The sequence below is a fragment of the Mucor mucedo genome (assembly GCF_025094135.1).
Source record: "Mucor mucedo strain NRRL 3635 chromosome Unknown EV154scaffold_61, whole genome shotgun sequence".
NCBI lineage: Eukaryota > Fungi > Mucoromycota > Mucoromycetes > Mucorales > Mucoraceae > Mucor > Mucor mucedo.
The window spans coordinates 132,623-153,258 of record NW_026252345.1 but is presented as its reverse complement, the minus strand read 5'-3'; the positions used below and the strand labels follow the sequence as shown (position 1 = coordinate 153,258).

General features: G+C 38.4%; 8 protein-coding genes across 8 annotated transcripts; 3 read left to right on the top strand and 5 right to left on the bottom strand.

The window, feature by feature from the left end:
* Nucleotides 1-826: 826 nt before the first annotated feature.
* EV154DRAFT_422742 (uncharacterized protein) lies at nucleotides 827-1,366 on the top strand (the record flags this gene model as incomplete). Its single annotated transcript, XM_051596103.1, has 2 exons — nucleotides 827-929; nucleotides 1,047-1,366. 2 exons carry the CDS (start codon nucleotides 827-829, stop codon nucleotides 1,364-1,366), a joined length of 423 nt encoding a protein of 140 aa, XP_051456452.1.
* A 1,410-nt stretch (nucleotides 1,367-2,776) lies between these two features.
* On the bottom strand, nucleotides 2,777-4,762 carry EV154DRAFT_466331 (fork head domain-containing protein). Its single transcript, XM_051597731.1, has 2 exons — nucleotides 4,244-4,762; nucleotides 2,777-4,174 (listed from the first exon to the last, which is right to left on the bottom strand). The coding sequence occupies exons 1-2, from the start codon at nucleotides 4,637-4,639 to the stop codon at nucleotides 2,984-2,986; spliced, it is 1,587 nt and encodes a 528-aa protein (XP_051456451.1). The 5' UTR covers nucleotides 4,640-4,762; the 3' UTR covers nucleotides 2,777-2,983.
* Nucleotides 4,763-5,595: 833 nt separating this feature from the next.
* EV154DRAFT_512713 (uncharacterized protein) lies at nucleotides 5,596-6,791 on the bottom strand. The gene is made up of 2 exons (XM_051601954.1): nucleotides 6,429-6,791; nucleotides 5,596-6,348 (listed from the first exon to the last, which is right to left on the bottom strand). The coding sequence occupies exon 2, from the start codon at nucleotides 6,300-6,302 to the stop codon at nucleotides 5,643-5,645; it is 660 nt and encodes a 219-aa protein (XP_051456450.1). The 5' UTR covers nucleotides 6,303-6,348; nucleotides 6,429-6,791; the 3' UTR covers nucleotides 5,596-5,642.
* Nucleotides 6,792-8,148: 1,357 nt separating this feature from the next.
* EV154DRAFT_603575 (uncharacterized protein) lies at nucleotides 8,149-8,716 on the bottom strand. The gene is made up of 3 exons (XM_051607356.1): nucleotides 8,684-8,716; nucleotides 8,340-8,592; nucleotides 8,149-8,279 (listed from the first exon to the last, which is right to left on the bottom strand). The coding sequence occupies exons 2-3, from the start codon at nucleotides 8,521-8,523 to the stop codon at nucleotides 8,185-8,187; spliced, it is 279 nt and encodes a 92-aa protein (XP_051456449.1). The 5' UTR covers nucleotides 8,524-8,592; nucleotides 8,684-8,716; the 3' UTR covers nucleotides 8,149-8,184.
* A 105-nt stretch (nucleotides 8,717-8,821) lies between these two features.
* Nucleotides 8,822-10,471, top strand: EV154DRAFT_512711 (actin-related protein). Its single transcript, XM_051601953.1, has 6 exons — nucleotides 8,822-8,915; nucleotides 8,985-9,017; nucleotides 9,088-9,152; nucleotides 9,221-9,419; nucleotides 9,477-9,914; nucleotides 9,974-10,471. Exons 1-6 carry the CDS (start codon nucleotides 8,895-8,897, stop codon nucleotides 10,349-10,351), a joined length of 1,134 nt encoding a protein of 377 aa, XP_051456448.1. The 5' UTR covers nucleotides 8,822-8,894; the 3' UTR covers nucleotides 10,352-10,471.
* EV154DRAFT_264554 (uncharacterized protein) lies at nucleotides 10,437-12,506 on the top strand. The gene is made up of 6 exons (XM_051594673.1): nucleotides 10,437-10,557; nucleotides 10,621-10,692; nucleotides 10,754-10,780; nucleotides 10,836-12,074; nucleotides 12,141-12,350; nucleotides 12,406-12,506. Exons 1-6 carry the CDS (start codon nucleotides 10,522-10,524, stop codon nucleotides 12,424-12,426), a joined length of 1,605 nt encoding a protein of 534 aa, XP_051456447.1. The 5' UTR covers nucleotides 10,437-10,521; the 3' UTR covers nucleotides 12,427-12,506.
* Nucleotides 12,507-12,586: 80 nt separating this feature from the next.
* EV154DRAFT_564809 (uncharacterized protein) lies at nucleotides 12,587-16,809 on the bottom strand (the record flags this gene model as incomplete). The annotated part of the gene is made up of 5 exons (XM_051605864.1): nucleotides 12,587-15,568; nucleotides 15,632-16,147; nucleotides 16,202-16,335; nucleotides 16,395-16,465; nucleotides 16,589-16,809. 5 exons carry the CDS (start codon nucleotides 16,807-16,809, stop codon nucleotides 12,587-12,589), a joined length of 3,924 nt encoding a protein of 1,307 aa, XP_051456446.1.
* A 689-nt stretch (nucleotides 16,810-17,498) lies between these two features.
* On the bottom strand, nucleotides 17,499-20,583 carry EV154DRAFT_564808 (uncharacterized protein; the record flags this gene model as incomplete). The annotated part of the gene is made up of 5 exons (XM_051605863.1): nucleotides 17,499-19,217; nucleotides 19,291-19,736; nucleotides 19,801-19,932; nucleotides 19,990-20,130; nucleotides 20,202-20,583. 5 exons carry the CDS (start codon nucleotides 20,581-20,583, stop codon nucleotides 17,499-17,501), a joined length of 2,820 nt encoding a protein of 939 aa, XP_051456445.1.
* Nucleotides 20,584-20,636: the final 53 nt, after the last annotated feature.

Here is a 20,636-nt window from a genome sequence, read left to right as displayed (position 1 = left end):
TTCAGACCAATAGGTTCGTCCTAAAAAAAAAGAAGCTCCATTGTCCAAAAATTACTGTCATAATTAAGAAATTTTTGGTTGGTTATCTTTGTTAGGCTTCTAGATTTATGAAAGGACATTACCACCAATGTAATAACTTTGGAAAGCCTACCGGTGCTGGATTATGTTTCATGTAGTTGTGCAAGCTGAGAAAGCTATAAGTTATAATTTAAACTTGGCAGAATTACAGATTAAAGTTTAATGAAGGCTCGATAATCGCTCTTCTTAGGGGCAGCCAAAATGCACGTAGTCACAACGTAAGATATTTGTTTTGACTGTCCTTTAAACCTGGAAACAAGAATATACAATCAAAAACAATGTAATAATTATGAATAAATGTATATTGAACGACGTATACTTACTTTGACAATTCCACCTTCACTTTTTCGCCCTTGAACTCGTTTGATCTCAATCTCACGCAGAATTTGGTTGTCTCCAAGAGAACCGCTCGATAATTATTTCGTTATAATTCTATCTTAACAAAATGAGAGTGTAGCACTATGACTGAATCTAATTTCCAATGAATAAATATAAACTTTAAATACAATGATAATACTCGGGAGAATCAAAAAGTAGTAGCTGATGGATGATCGATAAAAAAATAATTTAAAAGGCTCTATTAAAACTATTTTTTTCTTTTACTGTCATCCTCTCAGCCCCATAATCACGAGACGATGTAAAATGTAATCAGACCTCGTCACATACACTACCTTGATTGCTATCGTTATTTTCTATTTTTTTTTTAATCTTTAAATTTTTTTTTTTCCTTTTTTGCTCTTTTTAACAAATGGTTAATGGATCTATTGTAGTTCGTGAAGTCAATATCGATGATTTGAAACATGTTTCTGCTGCTACTCTCGTTGTCAACCAGGCATACCGTTGTGAAGGAGGTTGGACTACCGAGAAAGAGATCGTCACTGGCCTACGCTGTACAGAACAAGACATGGCCTACTATATTACTCATCATGGCCAGCCAGATATTTTGTTCTTTGCCTTTGAAAACACAGAAATTGTGGGAACGATCAAGATACAACCTTTAAAAGACACTAATGAAGCGGAAATAGGACTCTTTGCAGTCAGTCCTATTCATCAGTCACGAGGTGTTGGGGGTCAACTTATACGAAACTCCCTGTTAACAATGATCAAGTTAGGATTTGATACAGCCGTGATTCAGGTACTGGAAAATCGACCTGATATCATTGCATGGTATAGAAAATTAGGATTTGAAAACCTATTAGGGGAACGTATTCCGTTTGGCTGGCCAGAGAAAAGTTTGGTACATGATCTTCATGTGTTGATACTAAGAAAGAAGTTAACCCTGAAGTGAAGGAACATAAATATCTGTGAAGCATTTCTATTGTGTCAAGCAATTTGTAAAATGTATAATAAAATATGGCATGCTTAGATTTCCTGTTGATCCATGCCAAAAATAAATTGACAACAAACAATAGATGGCGATGTTTGTAGATCGGTATAGTTTTTATATGAGGGAGGGGTAGGATTATTAAGTATAGATGTGAGCATGAGATAGTATTTGATATGCGAGACAATCAATAGCACAATCATGATGTACTACGGTGATCCGGATCATGCGCGCATGTTTTATTTTTTAAAAAGAAAGTTGAAATTGCATGTACTAAGAACGAGGTTGAATTAACAAGAGCCAATTGGACACTGCTTTTTACAACAATGTGAGTGGGTATCACCAAGAACATTTGATTAGATGTGAGTCTGATGGCAAAATGATTAAATTTATTTATGAGGGACATCGCCATCAGGAATTCAATAACAGAGAGTAAAAGAGGATACAGTGACTGAAAAAAAAAATAAGCCCTGCAAGAGTACGATCCTGAACTGTAACTTATTACCCAAACCTATTACATGTTAATTCTTCGTAGATGATAGTAATGAGATCATTGTATTTGATGGGAGATACTTTCTGGGATTCTAGGCAATGCATTATCGCCACATCTTTCTCAAAAACTTGGAGTTATTTATAAATCGTTCTAAAAATATCAAGCCCATAATCGATGGTATCGAGAGCCAAGAAGGGTAATATTATTCCAGGATATATAGAAATGGGGAGGCTACACAGCGGGGCGTTTTTGTATGATTATTATTTATTTACAGAAACGAGCAATTATTTAGACTCTGAGGGTCGTTGATTTAAATTCCTAAAAACTTAACAGCATTCACTTGATAAATATGGTATTTTTGTATCAATTTAAACGTTTTTTCCCTTTGAGTACTGTACCTGATTACACAAAAGAAATTTAGCTCACAGCGACAAAGCCTCTTCTTCAACTTTAATAATTTGGCATTGTTTTGATAAATGTAGAATAAGGCAATTTTGTTTATTGCAAACATTGGGAGGCCCAAAAGTGGAGAGTAAGGATATTCTTAGTGTAAATGCTTCCTCCAATTTCTAATAAGCTTGACATGGATGTCCTCACACATGTATGCTTTGGGATAGTTTTTTTTTTTTTTCTTTTTTTAATAACCATCATGACGACGTAAAAAAGTAAAGCCGTAAAACCATCGATGAGGGACAGGATCGAGTATGACGACATGGTTTGTTCAACTTTAATTCCATACGATAATTTAACGTTTGATTCTTGTGGTAGGGTAATGTAGACAATTAAGGGAATGATCAGTTGTACACTATAAATACATGGGATCATATGACAAGAGCAGAGCAATGTTTGGAAAATTTCCTTTTCGAACACGAGTCAAAATATTAGATGATGAATGCATAGGATTTATTAAAAAAAAAAGATGTAAAAAAGGGGGGTTTAGATAAATAGAAAAAATATACAGTAATAATAAAGAGAGAAAAAAAATAGTATGAGGTATAGTTGGTATAGAGTTTTGATGTACAGACATAAAAGATATATATATATAAAAAAAAGTGTATGTGTGTGTGTGTGTGTGTTTTTTTTCTTGGTTAATTGTCTTGAACAACAAAAGGCATAGTGTTATTGAGGTCGAAATTCATATAACAAGAGCCTGAATCATTCCAAAAGCTGTTTAGAGTGGTAGATTCATCCTCTAGTAATAAATCAGAAGGCTTTGTATCTTCCATGATGCTCATATCAATGTACTGTTCCATGTTATATGTGCTGAGTTCAGGCATAAACATTTGATGATTGATGTCAGAGAATTGTTCGATATCAAACAAGTCAGGGTAATGAATTGTCTTGTCAAAGGCATTGAACTGGAGATCAATTGTCTTCATATCTGGATGTTGTTGTTCTTGTTGTTCTTCCAAGACAGGATAAGTACAGCTTTGGAGACCATTCAAGAGGTTTTGTGTTTCAGCATCGTAGAAATGAGTATATTCTTGAGTGAGTAACATGGAAGGCTCAGGTTCACCAAACATGTAATCCTGGTTGAAGTTCATGGTGCCGATCACATCTTCTGGTCTAACCATAGTTTGATCCATCATGTTCATATTAGGAAAATCGGGTGACGCAGTAATACTACTGGCGGTGGTGTCAACAGTGGCAGACTTTCTCTTTTTGGAAAGGTGTTCATCCATATCAAGCTCCACTCCACTATCTTCTCGGTCATCTTCCGCAGTAGAAGAACCAGGCTCAACAGGATTACGCTTTTTACCGGGCTTAGGAGCGGGTCTAGGAGGACTATCGGCTGTCTTCCGACGCTTCAAGTCTGAAGAAGGATTAAATCGAATGATGAAGTTTTTGGGATCTGTCTTGGGTGTCACAACATGGTTAGGCGTAGACATGTTCTTCTTTTCTTGAGATGTCATGTTACGAATACGAGGAGCAGAAACAACAGCTTGTGCAGGAGTCTTGGTCTTTTTAGCCTCATAATCAGCAGGTACAGTAATCAAGATATTGGGACACATCGCATTGAGATGAGCATCTTCTTCAAAGGACTCATCACAATCATCAGAAGGAGAACGGTAGTATTGATTAGAAAGAGAGGAATACATGCCCATATCATGATGTCTTCTACTGTGACCACCGGCTTGGGAGAGATTATCAACAAAGATCTTTTCCATATTGACTTGAAGGGTCCAGTAACCACCTTTACCGGGATGGGCTTGGGTAGGACGACGATCAAATTTGACAAACCATTTCTTGTTTAATGACAAATTATGACGAATAGAATTCTAAAATAATTTATGCAAGTTAATGATCTGAAAATGGCACACACATATATATGATTATGTAATAAGTACCTGCCAACCCTTTTGACCACGCTTGTAGTAAGGATAAGCCTCCGAAATCCATTTATAAATGTCACTGAGAGTCAAGCGGCCATCTTTACTGGCCAAAATAGCATGAGCGATGAGAGTTGCATAAGAATAAGGTGGTTTTTCAAAGCGATCTGCTGGCTTCCACCAAGGAATGATTTGATGAGGCCAAGAGGATCTTGTTCTGGAAGGACACGTTTCGAGATCGTCATCGTCTTCAGGTTGGATACCAATAGGTTCAATTTTGAACTTGAGTTCGGAAGTCTTTTGGTGTTGAGGAGGTTGTTTTTTAGGGATGCTTTTGTCGTGTAATTTCTGTTCTCCAGGTTCACGGATAATAGAGAATTGCGACATGTGAGTTAATTGTTTTTTATCAGACATGATTGAGATGATATATAATAAAAGAGGATATATATATAAAAAAAAAGTAGAGGGTATATATACGTGTTTTTTTTATTATGCGTTATAAAAAAAAAAAGAAGAAGAATGAAATTTATTTTCGATAAAAAAGAAAAAAAAAATAAGAAGAGGTATGCTATAAATACCTTTTTTTTTTTTTGGGATGATGACAGTGTAATGGATTTTCCCTGCGGTTCTGTATCACGTTACAATGGATAGCATCATTTATTCATCTTATTTTCTCCGCGAAAAAAAAAAGAAGGTATAGGTCGCATGACAGACTACTGCCTCCTTGAAAAAAGGTGTGTTAGTTACCATAAAAGCGTTATATATGAATCTCAAACATCCAAGTTTAAAAAAAGCTAGAAGAGAGAGAGAGAGAGATAGATAGAGAGGGAGAGGATGACCCTGGGAAGGTACAAAGGTGAACCCTCATCATCTGTTCGTTTCATATTCATTTAACGAATTGGAATTATTCAATTATGATTGCAAATGAATAACACACTACCATAATTGTTCATGCTTGTACAACCTCAAAACCTAAATGTACTCCGAGTTTCTTCCCGTTAGTAAATACGCCATGACCTTTTTTTTTTTTTTTTTTTTTTTTTTTTCATTAAAACCTACTTGCTCTTACCATTGTTCCTTATGCTGTATTTATATCAATGTATTGTTTTAATTGTACGTGCGTTTATTTTAAATTATGTATAATAAAATAATAAATAAATAAACTATCGATCTGCAACGCAATTGATAGAATCACCGAATATACACGTATATATACTTTACACAGTAAAGTGGTGAAACCCACACTATGTCGCAGCAAGTTACAATACATGTACAGTTCTTTATAAAAAGTCCGAAAGAATTAACCCCCTCTCAACGAATTGCATTGTAAGTGGTCGCATTGTTACGAGTTTAATTACACCAGCACAATCAAGTGTTTCAGAAATTATATTTATAACTTTTTTATTATTTTTAAACTTTAGACTAGCACATCACTTCTCAAGACCCATTTGCTTCCCTCAGTCACTTCCATAGCTTCATGTAACAAGCAGTGCTGACCGTGACGATGCAGCAAAGCCATACCCTTTTCTGGTTGTACAACAATAGGGGCCGGTTTCCGATTCTTGGAGGAAGAATCCTTATAAAACACGGTTTCGCCACCCACCATATCTTGGTTCAGATAGATCAGTAAGGTCCAATCTGTCCATAAACCGGTCGCTTTATCTTGTACACTCTCATCGTAATGCGCACCAAATGAATGACCCTTCCTATAACGGTAAACCCGAATATTAGAGTTTAAGCCTTTTGGCACTTTTATGTTTCCCATTGCAGACGCTTGCACCACTGTTTCCATCCCCTTCCAGATCTCCTGTGCGAGGTCAGCATCCTCCAAGGCTTGTCTGTCATTATTACGAAACGCGTATCCTCGTTTAGGTTTATCCACATTTTCTTTCGGCGGTAAATTCTTTTCAAAGTATTGCACCAGTGCATCGCATTCTTTCCCATGCAAGAAATTAGGAATCACGTAAATCTGTTGTGCTTCTAATTCAGTCATTTCCAAATACTGCTTTTGTTCCAACTTGGGAAACGGTGCTAATGAAGCTGATTGTTCTCCCTTTTTCACTTGCTTCTTGGGCATGCTTTCGTCTCAAGAAAAAAAAAAAAAAAACACTGGTGTAAAAAGGGTAGGACGGTGAATTTTTTATTTTTATTTTATTTTATTGTGTTCACCTTGTCAGATCATTGACCCACTATGTATGTACAGTTGTGCTCGCGCGTGTGGCTATGCTATAGAACACAAAAAAATAGGCTTTGTCGTTGCTTTTGTGAAAACCGCAGTTAACGGAAACTCCTTGTGCTTCCCAATTCGAGTAACATCATGGGTTTTCATTAAGCCATCAAAAGGTATACGTTTTCCCGTGCTTCTGTGTGCACGACACTGAGGCTTACCCATTTATAAAAAAAAATAACTATCTTTTTTTAACAATCATTGAATTTTATAAACATTGAAACCCTGTGATGATCAAAAGCAAAAACTCTGGGTTTTTTAAAAAAAAGAATAATAAACAAGAACAACAATAGATCTATAGTTTTTCCACTACGATAAACATTTGTTCTAGAATCCAGCTAAAAAAAAAAAATATGTGATACAGGCATTTCCGGATAGGGTCATCCGAAAAAAGCTTTTTTTTTTGAAAAGATCGTGTACTATGTGAAAAAAACAGAGAATATGAGCAAACCATGACAAGATGTACCACGATTCGTGTATAATACTGCAATAACTCCCATATAATACGGTGATTGCCCTGATATAATAGTGCAGACTGAACTTAAATCCTCATTTCTGTTTAAAACGATCGGATTATCATGATGTAATTACTATCATGGCTGTATGTAACACACTCTCTATTTTGCTGTCTTTCTTTATTATTGTAAATGTACACATTACGCTCAGGCACTTTTTTTTTATAACTGTAATTACATGCGTACAACAAATATTTGTCAAAAAAAGTTTAGATAAACAATACGGGCATAAAGATAACATTGGGGTTATCCACAAGTGCTGCAAGATGATTAGACTTAAATTGTCGCTCATACTATCTGTGAGTCAAATGAACTTTTTAAGGTGCAGCAAACCCGATACTTCAACCAGGTTGCGTTCTAATGAAATTAAAAAAAAAGAAAAATGAGGTATGTGGTTTCATGACATGATATTTGTTGCATACCTTCATAATCAACGCAATGCGTGTTAATGATACAACCATGACACGCATTCCCCAACAAAATAAAAATAAAGTCTTCTCTTTTTTATATATATATATATATGTGTATTCATAATGCATATCATTCTCCCGGGAGGAAGAATATTTCATCGCATGCTACAGATATGACGTGCGAGTGATGTTTCTTACCAATGCGGCTAAATATGGTCACATTACCAGATTTTGTCATTTATGAAACCATGGCCGATTCAAATGAATTTGTCGCGTAATGTCATCCGAACGCCAAAAAAGCGGAGTTTTTGTATTTGGAAGTTCGTTTAATTAAGGCTATAAGGATGAGTGCTTGCTTCTATTACGAAGATGGGCAGGACACAAAAATAATGCAATACACTGAGTGGGTGTTAAAGTGAACCGGTCATCTGTACGTCTTGCTGTCAATCAATCCATATACGACTATTTAGTATCAGTGTTCTTTAGTGATATATACCAATCGTGAAAGGGCCATTATATAAAATTGTCACATTAGCTAGTGGTTCTTTAGGACCATCTTGTATCTATGTTGTAAGAATGCTCACGTTAACAAAAACGCAATTCTTAAAATAATATATACGGGTAAACTATTGCGAGAAACTATCTGAGTGGACAACTATGTACTCACCCATTCTTTAAGAAGCTATAGACTGCACCCTACCAATTGGTAATTGAATGGCCGTCTTATAATTCTAGTAGAGGCACAAATATTTAAAGAGCAAAGTATTACATATATTTTATTGGGGGAGAGGTTTTTGAATAAATTAATCAGACGTGCTTTGGATCTTCACAGGTACCATAGACTGGGTTACCCGAGATACGGCAATACAAGTCTTTTGAACAGGCCAAGTTTTGATCACAGACTATAATAGGCGAATAAGTTTATTGTTTCTTTTTTTGGAAAAGAGAATATGATAAATTACCTTGATGAATACCAGGAATTGCAGCAGCAGAGACACTAGTGGCTACAAAGAGACTGAAAGCAATGGTAATCATTTGGAATTTCATGTTGTTCGTTGTGTTTATTGCAAAAGAAAGAGGAAAAATAAGAAAAGAGAAGAATTGAAACAATTCTTTATAATTAAGAAAGAGACGACAACGGTACATAATTAAAGTGTCAACTGTAAATATTTAGAAAATCCACATTGCTGAGCTGGTTTCAAATTTTGGTTTGATCTTTTTACGAGTATTCACAATGAGAGTGTTGCTATTAACAACAGTTGCATTTTATGAACTATTTAAAAGTCTTAAAATTGAAAGATACTACCTCGTAGAGTATGGGACTATAGTTTAGTCAAACACGCCACATGTTATAATGAAATAAAAAGTCAGCTCAGGGCAGCCTTTATTTTTTTTTTTAATTTTCACGTCACAAAAATAGGGAAATACAGAACCCGCCCCTAATACACACACACACACACACACACACATCAACCTTTTTTTTTATACATACATATTAATTTTGTTCAATAGACTTAATGAATTCCGAATTTGATGATGTAAACAAAAGCATTTTTTGACCTTTGAAAAAAAAAAAAGGGCATGGAGAGCTAACATGTAATATATAGGTGTTGACCAATCAACCTGTCGTGATTGATAATGTAAGTTATTCTCTTTAGAATAAAACCATCCTGAAACCACATTCATCTAATAAATGTTCATCTTTAACAGGGATCAGGTGTTATCAAGGCAGGTTTTGCTGGTGAAGAACAACCCAAATGTTTCTTTCCTTCCATGTAAATATTTTTAAGCCAAAAATAACAAATAAAAATCGATTAATGATTTTTCATATATATGTAAATAGGGTGGGTCGACCAAAGCATGTTCGTATTATGGCAGGTGCAGTAGAAGGAGACACTTTTATCGGCAGAAAGGCACAAGAGTTGCGTGGATTATTAAAGATTAGATATCCCATCGAACATGGTATTGTGACTGATTGGGAAGACATGGAGCGTATTTGGCAATATATCTATACCGACGAGCTCAAGACACTTTCCGAAGAGGTAAGCGAGAGGTGATAGTGCATACAAAAAAGAAGAGAGACTGACATTTTATTAAAGCATCCTGTCTTGTTGACCGAGGCACCTTTGAATCCTCGAGCCAATCGAGATGCTGCTGCACAAATCTTTTTTGAAACTTTCAATGTGCCTGCATTGTTCACCTCAATTCAAGCCGTATTGAGTTTATACTCTTCAGGTAGAACCACAGGTATTGTTCTTGATTCGGGTGATGGTGTCACACATGCAGTGCCCGTCTATGAAGGTTTTGCTATTCCACATGCTATCCGTCGAGTCGATATTGCTGGAAGAGATGTGACCGAGTATTTACAATTATTATTAAGAAAGTCAGGCTATAATTTCCATACGACAGCAGAAAAGGAGGTTGTGCGCATCATTAAAGAAAAGACGTGTTATATCGCATTAAATCCAGCAAAGGAAGAGAAAGAAATGAGCGGTAAATTTGATGACTTTATGTTGCCTGATGGAAATGTCATCAAGGTAAGTTTTTCCACTCTTTTGATACATTCATGTTTATTAAAAACTATACTTTTGTATAGCTTGGTGCCGAACGATTCCGTGCGCCAGAAATTTTGTTCCAACCTGAATTGATTGGTGAGGAATACCCTGGAATTCATCAAGTGATTGTAGATTGTATTAGTCGTGCAGATCTTGATTTGAGAAAGTCACTTTATTCCAACGTTGTTTTATCTGGTGGTTCTACGTTATGTAAAGGCTTTGGTGAACGTCTTTTGAGTGAGATTAAGAAGCTTGCATTAAAGGATATCAAGATCAAGATTTATGCCCCTCCTGAGCGTAAATACAGTACATGGATTGGTGGTTCTATCTTGGCTTCCCTCAGTACTTTCAAAAAGATGTGGGTTTCTGCTGAAGAGTATCAAGAAGATCCCGATATCATTCACAAAAAGACGTTTTAAAATTTATAATATTTAAACTTTTTTATACCAAACCCCCCCTCACTCACCCGCTCCTAAAATGAACACACAGTCACACAATAAACAATTTTTTTGTTTTTGGCTTCCCCATCTTTCTCCCTTACACAACAACAATAACCTTTATAAAATATCAACGCGTTTTTTTTTAACCAATGGAGAGACAAAATAATCTAGGTCTTTTTACTCGTGTAAATATCTCTTTCTTCTATGCACTTTTTATTACTGGTCATTGACTTGTTTTCTTCTTTTAGAGAAGAGCAGCTGCTGCTTCAGATGCAACCAAACACATACAGACCACAACAACCGCTTTCAGACCTGCCGAGGTAACTCTTCAATGTTGTTGTTGTTATATATATTCAAATGCTAATAAAAACATATAATTAGTTGGGAATCAAACCAACCAAAGTAGAGGTAAAAAAAAAAGACAAAAACCTTCACCACTTCCCATGCTCATCTATATCAATAGAAACCTAAACCTGTAAAAAGACAAAGTGGCCGTATTGCTAAGCATATGCGACAAACCGTATTGAGATTAAATGTTGATGCAAAAGAAGACACACAGAAACCCGATGCAAAAGAAGATTGCAAAGACGATACACCACTGCACTCAAAAGAAGATACACAGCTGCACACGAAAGAAGATACACAGAAGCGCAGAGGAAAAGTCTTTCCTATAAGTAACGTCACCAAGAAGCAAAAGAGAGAGACAGTCAAGCAAATAACTTTGAAGGATTGTGCAGCCAAAATTAGCTCACCTGTATCAGTCCCGTCCGAATCAGAAAGCAAGGAGGAATCCTCGACAGAAGAAGCTTCCCCAGTAGAAGCCCTATCTGTTGAGGAAGAAACGCCGATTGAAGATGAATCCCCAGTTGAAAAAGAATTCCCAACCGAAGTGGAATCCCCAGTCGAAGTGGAATCCCCAGTCGAAGAGGAATCGCCAGTGCATGTTGAATTACAAACTGAAGAGGGATCGCCCACTGAACTCGAATCTCAAATCGATGAGTCATCAGTACAAGTCGAATTACCAGCTGTAGAGAAATCCTCAACAGTGCAAGTGGAATCGTCATCAGTGCAATTGGAATCGTCATTAGTGCAAGTGGAATCCTCATCAGTGCAAAGGGAAATAGAAAACTCTGAGGAATTACCTGCTCCATTCGAGTTTTCTTTTGAAGTTGCAGGAGAGTTACCATTGGAGACCAAGTCATCGCTTACAGAAAGACAATGCACGAGACAAGAGAGCTTCTATGACACCCCTTCACCCCCTTCTCTGCTGACCGAACCCAGTACGCCTCCCGTGCATCAGGAATATGTTGCACCTTACAAAACTCATATGACTGCCTCCGACCGAGCACGTATCGAAGCTGAAAAGACGTTGTTGGAGAAACTTCGTAAAGCCCTTGATATCGTCATCACCGATCGTATGGCTCGTAGTAAACCTACTTTATACCATCAAGTCGAACCCGTCTTGAGAAACTCGACTCGTAAAGATGTGACACTTTCACATGTGTCTAAAATGCTTTATTTGGCTCCCTCTCTATATGCCTTGGAAGCAAAAGAGTTGAGAGATTTTGGTGGGAAAGTGACAGAGGCATTTGCCATTGAGTTTGGAAAGGAGTGGGCGTGTCCCTTGATAGGTAAAGATTTGCAGAGACGAGCGGATATCATGAAGGATAGTTTAGATAGATATTTTGATACTCATAAAGAGGTAAAAACGATAGACTGAATTTTCTAGTATACGCATTTCAGATACTAATATACGCATATCACTTAGCCTGATGCTACTGTACCCGAGGTGAAGTTACCAAGATTGGCTCTTGTGGTGGATAAGGATGATTGGATCAATAATGCACATCTTCCTGCTGGTGTCAAGGCCTTATTGGACTCTCACAAGAAGATCAGTGAGGCTGAAGAAGAAAGCAAGAAACCCAAGCCTAAGCCTGTCGGTAGTGTCAAGGATCGTATGGCTGCCCTTCGTGCACGTGTAAGTTGAAAGTATAATGACCAATTGCCAATATATACTAATAACATGCTTATAGCTCGCTAAGAAGAATGCTTAAATATATGTAAATATATAAAGAAATGAAAAATGCATATACACACACATAACATCTATTTCATCGAAATAAAGAATAAACACCTTCATATTATACATGTAAAAAAGGTTTATTAATTTTTTTTTAAGTTTATATTTTTTTTTTAAATCTATACAAAAGCAAATCAAAGTACTTTATTAAAGGCTTTCTTCAGAGAATCAAAGCCTTCCTCGTCCACAAGCTCTGGGGTGAGACCCGCAGAGAGCAAGAGCTGTGCGACATACTTAGGAGCTTGGGGTACATCGATGGTTAAATCATCATAACCTTCCATAAACTGTTTAAAAGCTTTCACATAGATATCTCTTTCAATCAGATTTTCCGTATATAGGTAATCTATCAATTCCACTGTTCGATTCACATCCTCTGCCTTCTTTTCCACCACCGTCAACATCTGGATCACAAACAAGAAAAGATAATGTTCATCATCCAATTCTTTCACACATTCACAGAGTTCTTTTTTATCTCGGATATTAAAGTATTCCTCCAGAATGTTCTTGGCCTTACGTTTCACAGCATCATCCGATAACTTGGGCGAGGCAACAGGAGAAGTAGCAGTAACACTACGAGGAGCCAGTGTTAACTTTTTGCGTTCATCTGCCTTTTCTAAAGCACTAAACATGTTGGTAGCGGGACTGGATCGTCCATCGGGCTTCATATCCGTATTCATAGTGGGTTTAACACGACTTAAACTGGGGAAAGGACTATTACCAGGACCCAAAATATTGGTTCTACCTGTTCTACTTCTATCCACTTTGCCGAAACCTGTCAAATCATTGTCAGACTTCTGTTTACCTCCTGCTCCAGTACTACTTCCAGGAGACACGGTACTCCATCCATCACCACCACCAGTGCTACTACTACTGCCATTATTATTATTGTGGTTGTTGTGAGGTTGGAAATAATGATTATCTCTACCACCACGATAAGATCCAGTACGAGCCATATTATTATTATTGTTATTATTATTGTTGTTGTTGTTGTTGTATTGATTGTTGTTATTGTTGTTGTTGTTGGGTATATAGGGACCACGCGAGCTATTATTACGTCTCATATTGGCCGCTGCAGCTGCAGCTTCTTTTTCTTCCTTGGCTTTTTCAGCCATTTCATGAATCTTTGCAATCGTGGTAGGACCGACTTGATTACCACCACTTCGAGGAACCCAACGATCCTTTCTTAAATCAAGCAGATCTTGAATCATGAACTTGACACGCGAAGTAAGTTTAGGACTATTGACCATTTCATTCTTCATGCGACCAATCACAACATCAACCCACTTTGAAGTCTTGGCTTTACCGTCCAATGCTTTACCAATGGTCGTCAATAATTTACAGAGTGACTCGGCTTCTTCATCACCAGCATTGACAGGATCATTACATAATTTGATCATGCAACTGTACATGATACGTTCAGACAACATTTCAAGCTTGAATAACTCACCAATGAATTGAATGAGACCGAGACCTTGTCTCTTTGCTTTAGCAGCGATATAATACTCTTCCGTCATCATACCATCCACTTCGTCCACTTCGGGCATATTGACCTTCCAACCCTTTTCGAATTCAACTTGACAGCGGTTAAAGAGGTACTTTCGGAATAGTAAGACACCAGAAGAAGGCTCCTTGGCTTCATTCAAGATACCCGTATCACGAATCTCATCCGTCATAGAATCATACATGTGGCGACAGAGTTGAGCCCACATGGTAGCAAAGGCAGGCTCATCACAGGCTTTCTCAAACGTCAACTTCATGACAGTACGTAATGAACGACCATCGTCTTCCTTTTCTGATTGTTTAGCATAATCAAAGATTTGAGGTGCAATGGAAGCAAATTTCTCCAGTGTCAATTTGTTGAGTAAAGCATTGACTTTACGGATAATAAATTCTTGGGGCAAGACTTCGTTCTCAGCGGTGGGACCCGATGCAGCCATAGCCAAAGGAGTGGAGGATAAAATAGCAGGCACCCATCTGTTCTCACTCTTTTCAAGGGGCACGACTTGCTCAAAGGGAATAGTGGGAGCTCCTTGTTGTTGATGAAGGGTTGGATTACGAGTAATCTTCATGTTACTACCACCACGACCACCTCTTGTATTCATATTTCCGCCTCCTCTAGGAGTTTGGTTACTGTTGACACGAGGCGTTAAAGGACGACCCATATTGAATTTACCCATTTCCATACGACCATTATCACGCGAACCCATTCTGAACATGGGATCACCACCAACTACAGGAGCACCACGGCCTCTACCTGAAGATTGACGCATACCACCTGGTGTACGTATGCTATCACCCATTTCATTGCCAATAGCAGATAAATCCTCTTCGGTGTCCAAACAAAGTTGTTGAAACTGTAACAAGAATTCGATACTGTAAGTGAGTTTTCCGTCCTTGGAAGGAGGGGGAGCTTGTTGAATACCGGGAGGATATTGGATAGTGCTTGGATCTTTAATGATTTTGATGGGAGAGGGCCCACGAGCAATGTTAGCAGCAGTGGCAGCAGCGGCGGCAGCAGCAGCGGCAGCAGCAGCAGCAGCGGCTAATTGATCTTCTTCTGCTTGTTTCTTTGCCTTTTCCAATTCGGCCAAGACACGCTTTACTTCCCTCTCCTCTTCCTCTTTACGTTTTTCCTCCTCCAGTCTTTTCTTTTCCTCGTCTGCCAATCTCTTTTCCTCAGCCAATCGTTTCTCCTCCTGCAATCTCTTTTCTTCCTCCAGTCGTCTCTTTTCTACCTCCAGTCGTTCAATCTCTGCCAACTTTTCCCTTTCGATCCTTTCCTGTTCCTCTCTTTCTGCCTTCAACAGTGCTTCCTTTTCAGCCTCTTCACGTTCCCGTTTCTCACGTAATTCTCTGTCACGAATAGCAGGGTCGACAATGACAACCGCTTTGGAGACATGAGGGATAGGTACCTTGAAATCGAGCTTTTCTTCCTTGATTGCGGGTGAGCTTGTATTGGTAGTCAGAGACATGGGACTGGTATTGACAGCAGCACCTGTGGTGGGGTTAATGATAGCAATGACTTTACGTGCGGCAGGTTGGGTCATGGGCCTGGTGTTATTACTGGTGGGTACGACACTATATGGGGATACAGAGACTGGGTATTGAGGGTAATACTAACAGAGGGATGAATACATTTTGAACGAGATAGATGAAAAAAAAAAAATTAGTGCACTTACATAGGGACCGGGTGACCAACTGGCGGTCATTTGGATATTTTGTGGGGATGACGAATGAGGAATATGTGGAGAAAGATTATTCTTCTTTTGGTAGTTATTGATATTGGGTGAACGATGCACACTCATAGGCGAAGGAGGTAAATGTTGTTGCTGATGAGGCGAACTTTGCTGCTGTTGGTGCTGTTGTTGTTGATGATGTTGTTGTTGCTGCTGTTGATGTTGTTGTTGTTGCTGCTGCTGTTGCAGTTGCTGTTGTTGCAGTTGCTGTTGTTGCTGTTGCTGTTGCTGTTGCTGTTGTTGTTGGTGCTGTTGTGGAGGAGGAGGTCTATTATGATTATTATTGTAATTATTGTTCTTGTAGTTATTATAATAGCGATTATTATTATTATAGTCTCCCTGATTCAGATCTCGACGAGGCGCGTAAGGTTGGGTAAATAATCTAGCATCATTGGTTGTACGAGGCATATCTGACTTTTGTTGTTGATGTCTGATTTGTTGTTGTTGTTGTGCTGCTCTCTGTTATTTTATGTATTAGAAACAGATACGTATGACTATTTTTGAGATGCTTACATGTGTGGTATCAGTGACAGGTAAACTACCAAATTGGACTTCGGAAGGTCTCAATACAGGTATATCACCAGTTCTGCCTGCTGTGCTGGGTAGTGGGGTATTCAATGGCTGATTGATCGATCCAAACTGGATAGCTATACACCCTCATATTCAGTAACCCCTTTCTCTAACATACTCTTTATGAATCCTTTACCTGTATCGGTTGGTGGTGCCATCGGTAATTGCACAGGTGCTTTTTTATATGTATTCTCTTTTGGCTTGTATCTAATTTAGAGAAGAGAGAGCGAGTTAAGGATGAAATATAACCATCTCCTTGTTTTTTAATAATAAATCAGATGGAAAAAAAAAAAAAAAAAGTGTTAGCCATCATTAAAAAAAAAAGGATACGAATTCTTGTGTGGAGCATAACCCTGATGTTGCATGGAAGAAGAATGAAAAGTAGATGAACCTGAGTTTCTTAAAAGGGGTTCTGTGGTGGACTCTAGTTCCTGCTGCTGCTGCTGCTGCTGCGGTGAGTGGTCATGACCTCCTCGCGTTTGAGAAGACCTTGCTACTTGTGCATAATTCGGTGACTTGTGCACCCTGTTATTCTCGGTATTCCTATTCATAGTATCTATTCCCGAGTTGTTTAGTTTCTTTTTTTCTGTGTAAAAGAGAGTTGAAAAGAAACAGAAAGAAGAAAAAAAAAGGCCTGCCCCCACCATTTCCCCAAGCAGTAATTATAGACAACTTTGCGGACTTTAAATACATAGGTCCAAAAAAACCCGCGCTTTTCACATTGCTTTGTTGTTGTTGTTATTGTTGCTGAGAGAAGAAAAACAATAAATACTTCAGGGACCACTCTTCTTCTTTGTGTAGAGACAATTAACTGTGTGGCTTTTTTTAAATTGAGTCAAGTCTACAAAGTGATATTGATTGTATATGTGTGTACGGGGGGATTTTATAAACGCCGCAGTAAAATAATAACCATAATCAATCGCCTGACGTTCCACTTTCTCTCACACGCAATAAACCGTTCATTTGCCAGAACAATACACTTTTAATATCTGATTTACCGAAAACTTATCGTAGCATGTCTCTTTTTTTTTGCGGGCAAGCAAATATGACACTGGTGCTGGGAAGCATGAGCCCCTCCCCCTTATGATTTCAATGTCAGTCAGATGATGGCATAAATTGTTGTGGTGTGATTTTCTATAATTTTCTCGTGTTGACAGTTAGATAAATCATATGAGCTTTTTTTCTCTCTTTTTGCTTTGTTTTTATTATGGAGTGTTTTTTTTAAAAAAATGTGTATATATCAACGAGCAGAGGAATCTTCATCTATCAGTGCAACGATATCCGATAATTCCCTTAATATCTCTGGATCTGTTGTTGGTTTCAACATGGACAACATGAGCTTTTCTCGAACGACGGGCATATCCAAGATACGATTAGCAATCTCGTACACGGATAAGGTATCTTCCTCCTCTTGTAAACTGGACTTATAGGTAGATAAGGCTTCCAATGAAGGTCTCTTTTGCTGTTGTCCCACCAATGTGCGCCTTCGGATACCATCGCCACCACAAATCAAGGACCGAATTAATTCCATACCACGTTTCGTGACAAGCCCAAATTGTGGATTCCCGCTTTCTGCCAATGTGATACATAATCGAATGATCATCATACCGATACTCTTATTAATCTGTAACAGCTCTTGTTTCAAATGCTCGCTTTCGGCAATAGATACAATATTGTATAATCCAATGATCGTCAACTCTAATGTAGCCAATTGATTGGATGTCATGGCATTCATCACCCTACCATCGGTCGAAAAGAAATCACGTCGGATCACAGCGGTTAATTCTAACCAGATATGTTGTAATAACGAAAGGATCGGTTCCTGATCTAAGATCGAATGTAACAATTGTCGATTTTCATAATTCACCGTAAGTTTAGTCCAAGTCTCGATAGCTAGTAATGAATAATACGTATCCGGTCCATTGACAAGAAAATCGTGAATAAGTTGTGTGAATGTTGTGGCTGTTCTTTCTCCTTTTAGCACAAGAAACATGGATATATTGGAAAAGATCATGAGAATACTCTTGCGGAAATCCAATGTATCCATTTTACGTATACCCACAAACCAAGCTTCAGCTCCCTCCCGTGTCGTATTGATAATCTCCATCAGGATAGAAACAAACCGTCCGTGTTTAGCCAAATATTCCATGTTTTCATTCATAAATGACAGGTTACGCAAAATGTTAAAGATACAGAGACATCTCTCTCGCAGCGAAATCCAGATGTCGGAGGTGGAGTTTTCTAATTGAGGGATCAAACTCTTCATTTCATCCAATGACATGTCAAAGAGATCTGTATAAGTTAAATGGCTCTTGTTGACAGACGCTTCCTCCAACATATCGCTCTCTAAATAATCCAATAAAACATCTAATAAATCCTCGCATTGTGCCAAAGGCACATGAGCTGTCTGTTGTCCTACTTGAGGTTGTACCGTCAAAACCGTCAAGATATTCAAGGCATTGGTCATTTCCATCTTCATGCCTGATTTCAATGACATGATCAATGCTCCAATATCAATCACTCCCAATTCATTCAAATGAGGTACGGGTGGTTTGATTTCAAACTTGTCAAAATATTTCAAATCAATCCCTCCATACGTTTCAACATTACGCGTTTTCGGTATATAAGTTATTTGTTGTTGTGGCAACTTTTCGTTGTTTTCATGTGGCGAGGCGGGCACGGATCCCGTCGGTTTAGGTGAAGGTGTGGCGTTTACTAGTGGTGTATCCGCTCGTGTTTTCACCGTGGGACTCATTTGTGGAGGGGTCTCGATCTGCTGATGATGTTGACGGGGTGTTGATTGCGCACTACCCGGTGTCGCGGATTGTCGTGGAATAGGCGATGCATGTGCTTGCATAGGTGATTGCTGCTGCTGTTGTTGTTGTTGGATATACCCAGACATCGAAGGTGTGTTATAACTTTTGGCCGTTTGTTGTTGATCCTCAATGACGCCAGTGTCCTATAATTTTTTTTCCTGTCAAAAAAACATAACCAAAATATTTATATTTCTGTATTTCTGATGATGGTTATACCTGAGGTGATGCATAAGATGATATAGATGGATTGTTCAACGAAGGTGATGCGCTACCCATACTTTGCATCATGGCTTGTTGTTGTTGTTGTTGTTGTTGTTGCTGTTGTTGTTGTTGATGCTGTTGTTGTTGCTGTTGCTGCTGTTGTTGCTGTTGTTGTTGCTGTTGTTGGTGAAGCTGTTGCTGATGCTGTTGTTGTTGTTGCTGATGTTGTTGTTGTTGTTGTTGTTGTTGTTGTTGTTGTTGTTGCTGTTGTTGTTGTTGCTGTTGCTGTTGATGTTGCTGCTGCTGTTGTTGTTGGTGTTGTTGCATACTCATTTGTTGCATATAACGATTATTATTTGCCTGAGATGGAATGACACGCGCCATTTGAGGTGAAGGCAAAATACTATTTCCTTGCTGAAAGTTTTGTACAGGTGAGCCCATATTTGGATTCATGGGCGACACTATACAAGCGAATTTTGTTTAACGATTAATGTCCGCAAGTATACACACTCTTTTTTTTTTTACCAGCATAATCGGATCCATTTCGAGTCGTGGCGCCACCCGCTGTATGAGGACTATTACCAATGACAGGCGAAGAAGCGTTTCCTGTGAAATGAGCGTGATTGAGAGCAGGCGATTGACTAGGTGATTGCTTAGCTAAGAAAAAAAAAAGATGAGTGATTGAGATGGAGGAAAAAAGCCTATAAACTATACCTCTATTCATGGCCATGGCTGCTGCCGCTGCTTGTTGCTGTTGCTGTTGAAACATTAAGGCTTGTGGTGTGTTGGCCATCATGGCAGGGTTTCCTCCACCATACATGGCTCTATTTTGTTGGAATTGAGCTTGAAGAGCGGCTGTGTATGTTTTTATATATAAGGTTAGGTCCAAGGGACAATTGTATGGGAAAAAAAAAGAAAATATGAACCTTGATTATTGCCTAATGCCATCAAGTTTTGAGGCGAGTAGACAGACTGAGGGTGAGAGTTCTGACGCAAATGTTGCTGTTGTTGTTGCAAAGACATGCCGTTCATGAGAGAAGGATTCGCTTGAATAAATGGGTTCAAGCTGCTCAAGTCCGTGGAGTCGAGATTAGCGAAATCGTTGGGGCCAAAAGCTAAATTGGCACCTGAACCGAGATTGGCAGGATTGAAAGGAACAGCATTTAAAGGGTTAAACTGTTGCAAGTCACCTCCTCCACCGCCGCCATTGTTCTGTTGCTGAAAGGACATCATCATATTGGGGTTTTGACCTTGTCCATTATTCATGGCCATACTCTGTTGAGCAGCTGCGAAAAGTTTAGGATCCATTGAAGAAAAGTTGTTGAAATTGTCGCGTAATGTTTTCTTTTCTTTAGAAAAAC

Coding starts and splice junctions, on each gene's coding strand:
- EV154DRAFT_512711 (XM_051601953.1), top strand. CDS start 8,895: ATGAATTCCGAATTTGATGAT. Junction 9,153..9,220: donor AAATGTTTCTTTCCTTCCAT/GTAAATATTTTT, acceptor ATATGTAAATAG/GGTGGGTCGACCAAAGCATG. Junction 9,420..9,476: donor TCAAGACACTTTCCGAAGAG/GTAAGCGAGAGG, acceptor ATTTTATTAAAG/CATCCTGTCTTGTTGACCGA.
- EV154DRAFT_264554 (XM_051594673.1), top strand. CDS start 10,522: ATGGAGAGACAAAATAATCTAGGTCTTTTTACTCGT. Junction 10,558..10,620: donor ATCTAGGTCTTTTTACTCGT/GTAAATATCTCT, acceptor TTCTTCTTTTAG/AGAAGAGCAGCTGCTGCTTC. Junction 10,693..10,753: donor CCGCTTTCAGACCTGCCGAG/GTAACTCTTCAA, acceptor ACATATAATTAG/TTGGGAATCAAACCAACCAA.
- EV154DRAFT_603575 (XM_051607356.1), bottom strand. CDS start 8,523: ATGTACCGTTGTCGTCTCTTTCTTAATTATAAAGAATTGTTTCAATTC. Junction 8,280..8,339: donor AATTCCTGGTATTCATCAAG/GTAATTTATCAT, acceptor CGCCTATTATAG/TCTGTGATCAAAACTTGGCC.
- EV154DRAFT_512713 (XM_051601954.1), bottom strand. CDS start 6,302: ATGCCCAAGAAGCAAGTGAAAAAGGGAGAACAATCAGCTTCATTAGCA.
- EV154DRAFT_466331 (XM_051597731.1), bottom strand. CDS start 4,639: ATGTCTGATAAAAAACAATTAACTCACATGTCGCAATTCTCTATTATC. Junction 4,175..4,243: donor GTGGTCAAAAGGGTTGGCAG/GTACTTATTACA, acceptor AAATTATTTTAG/AATTCTATTCGTCATAATTT.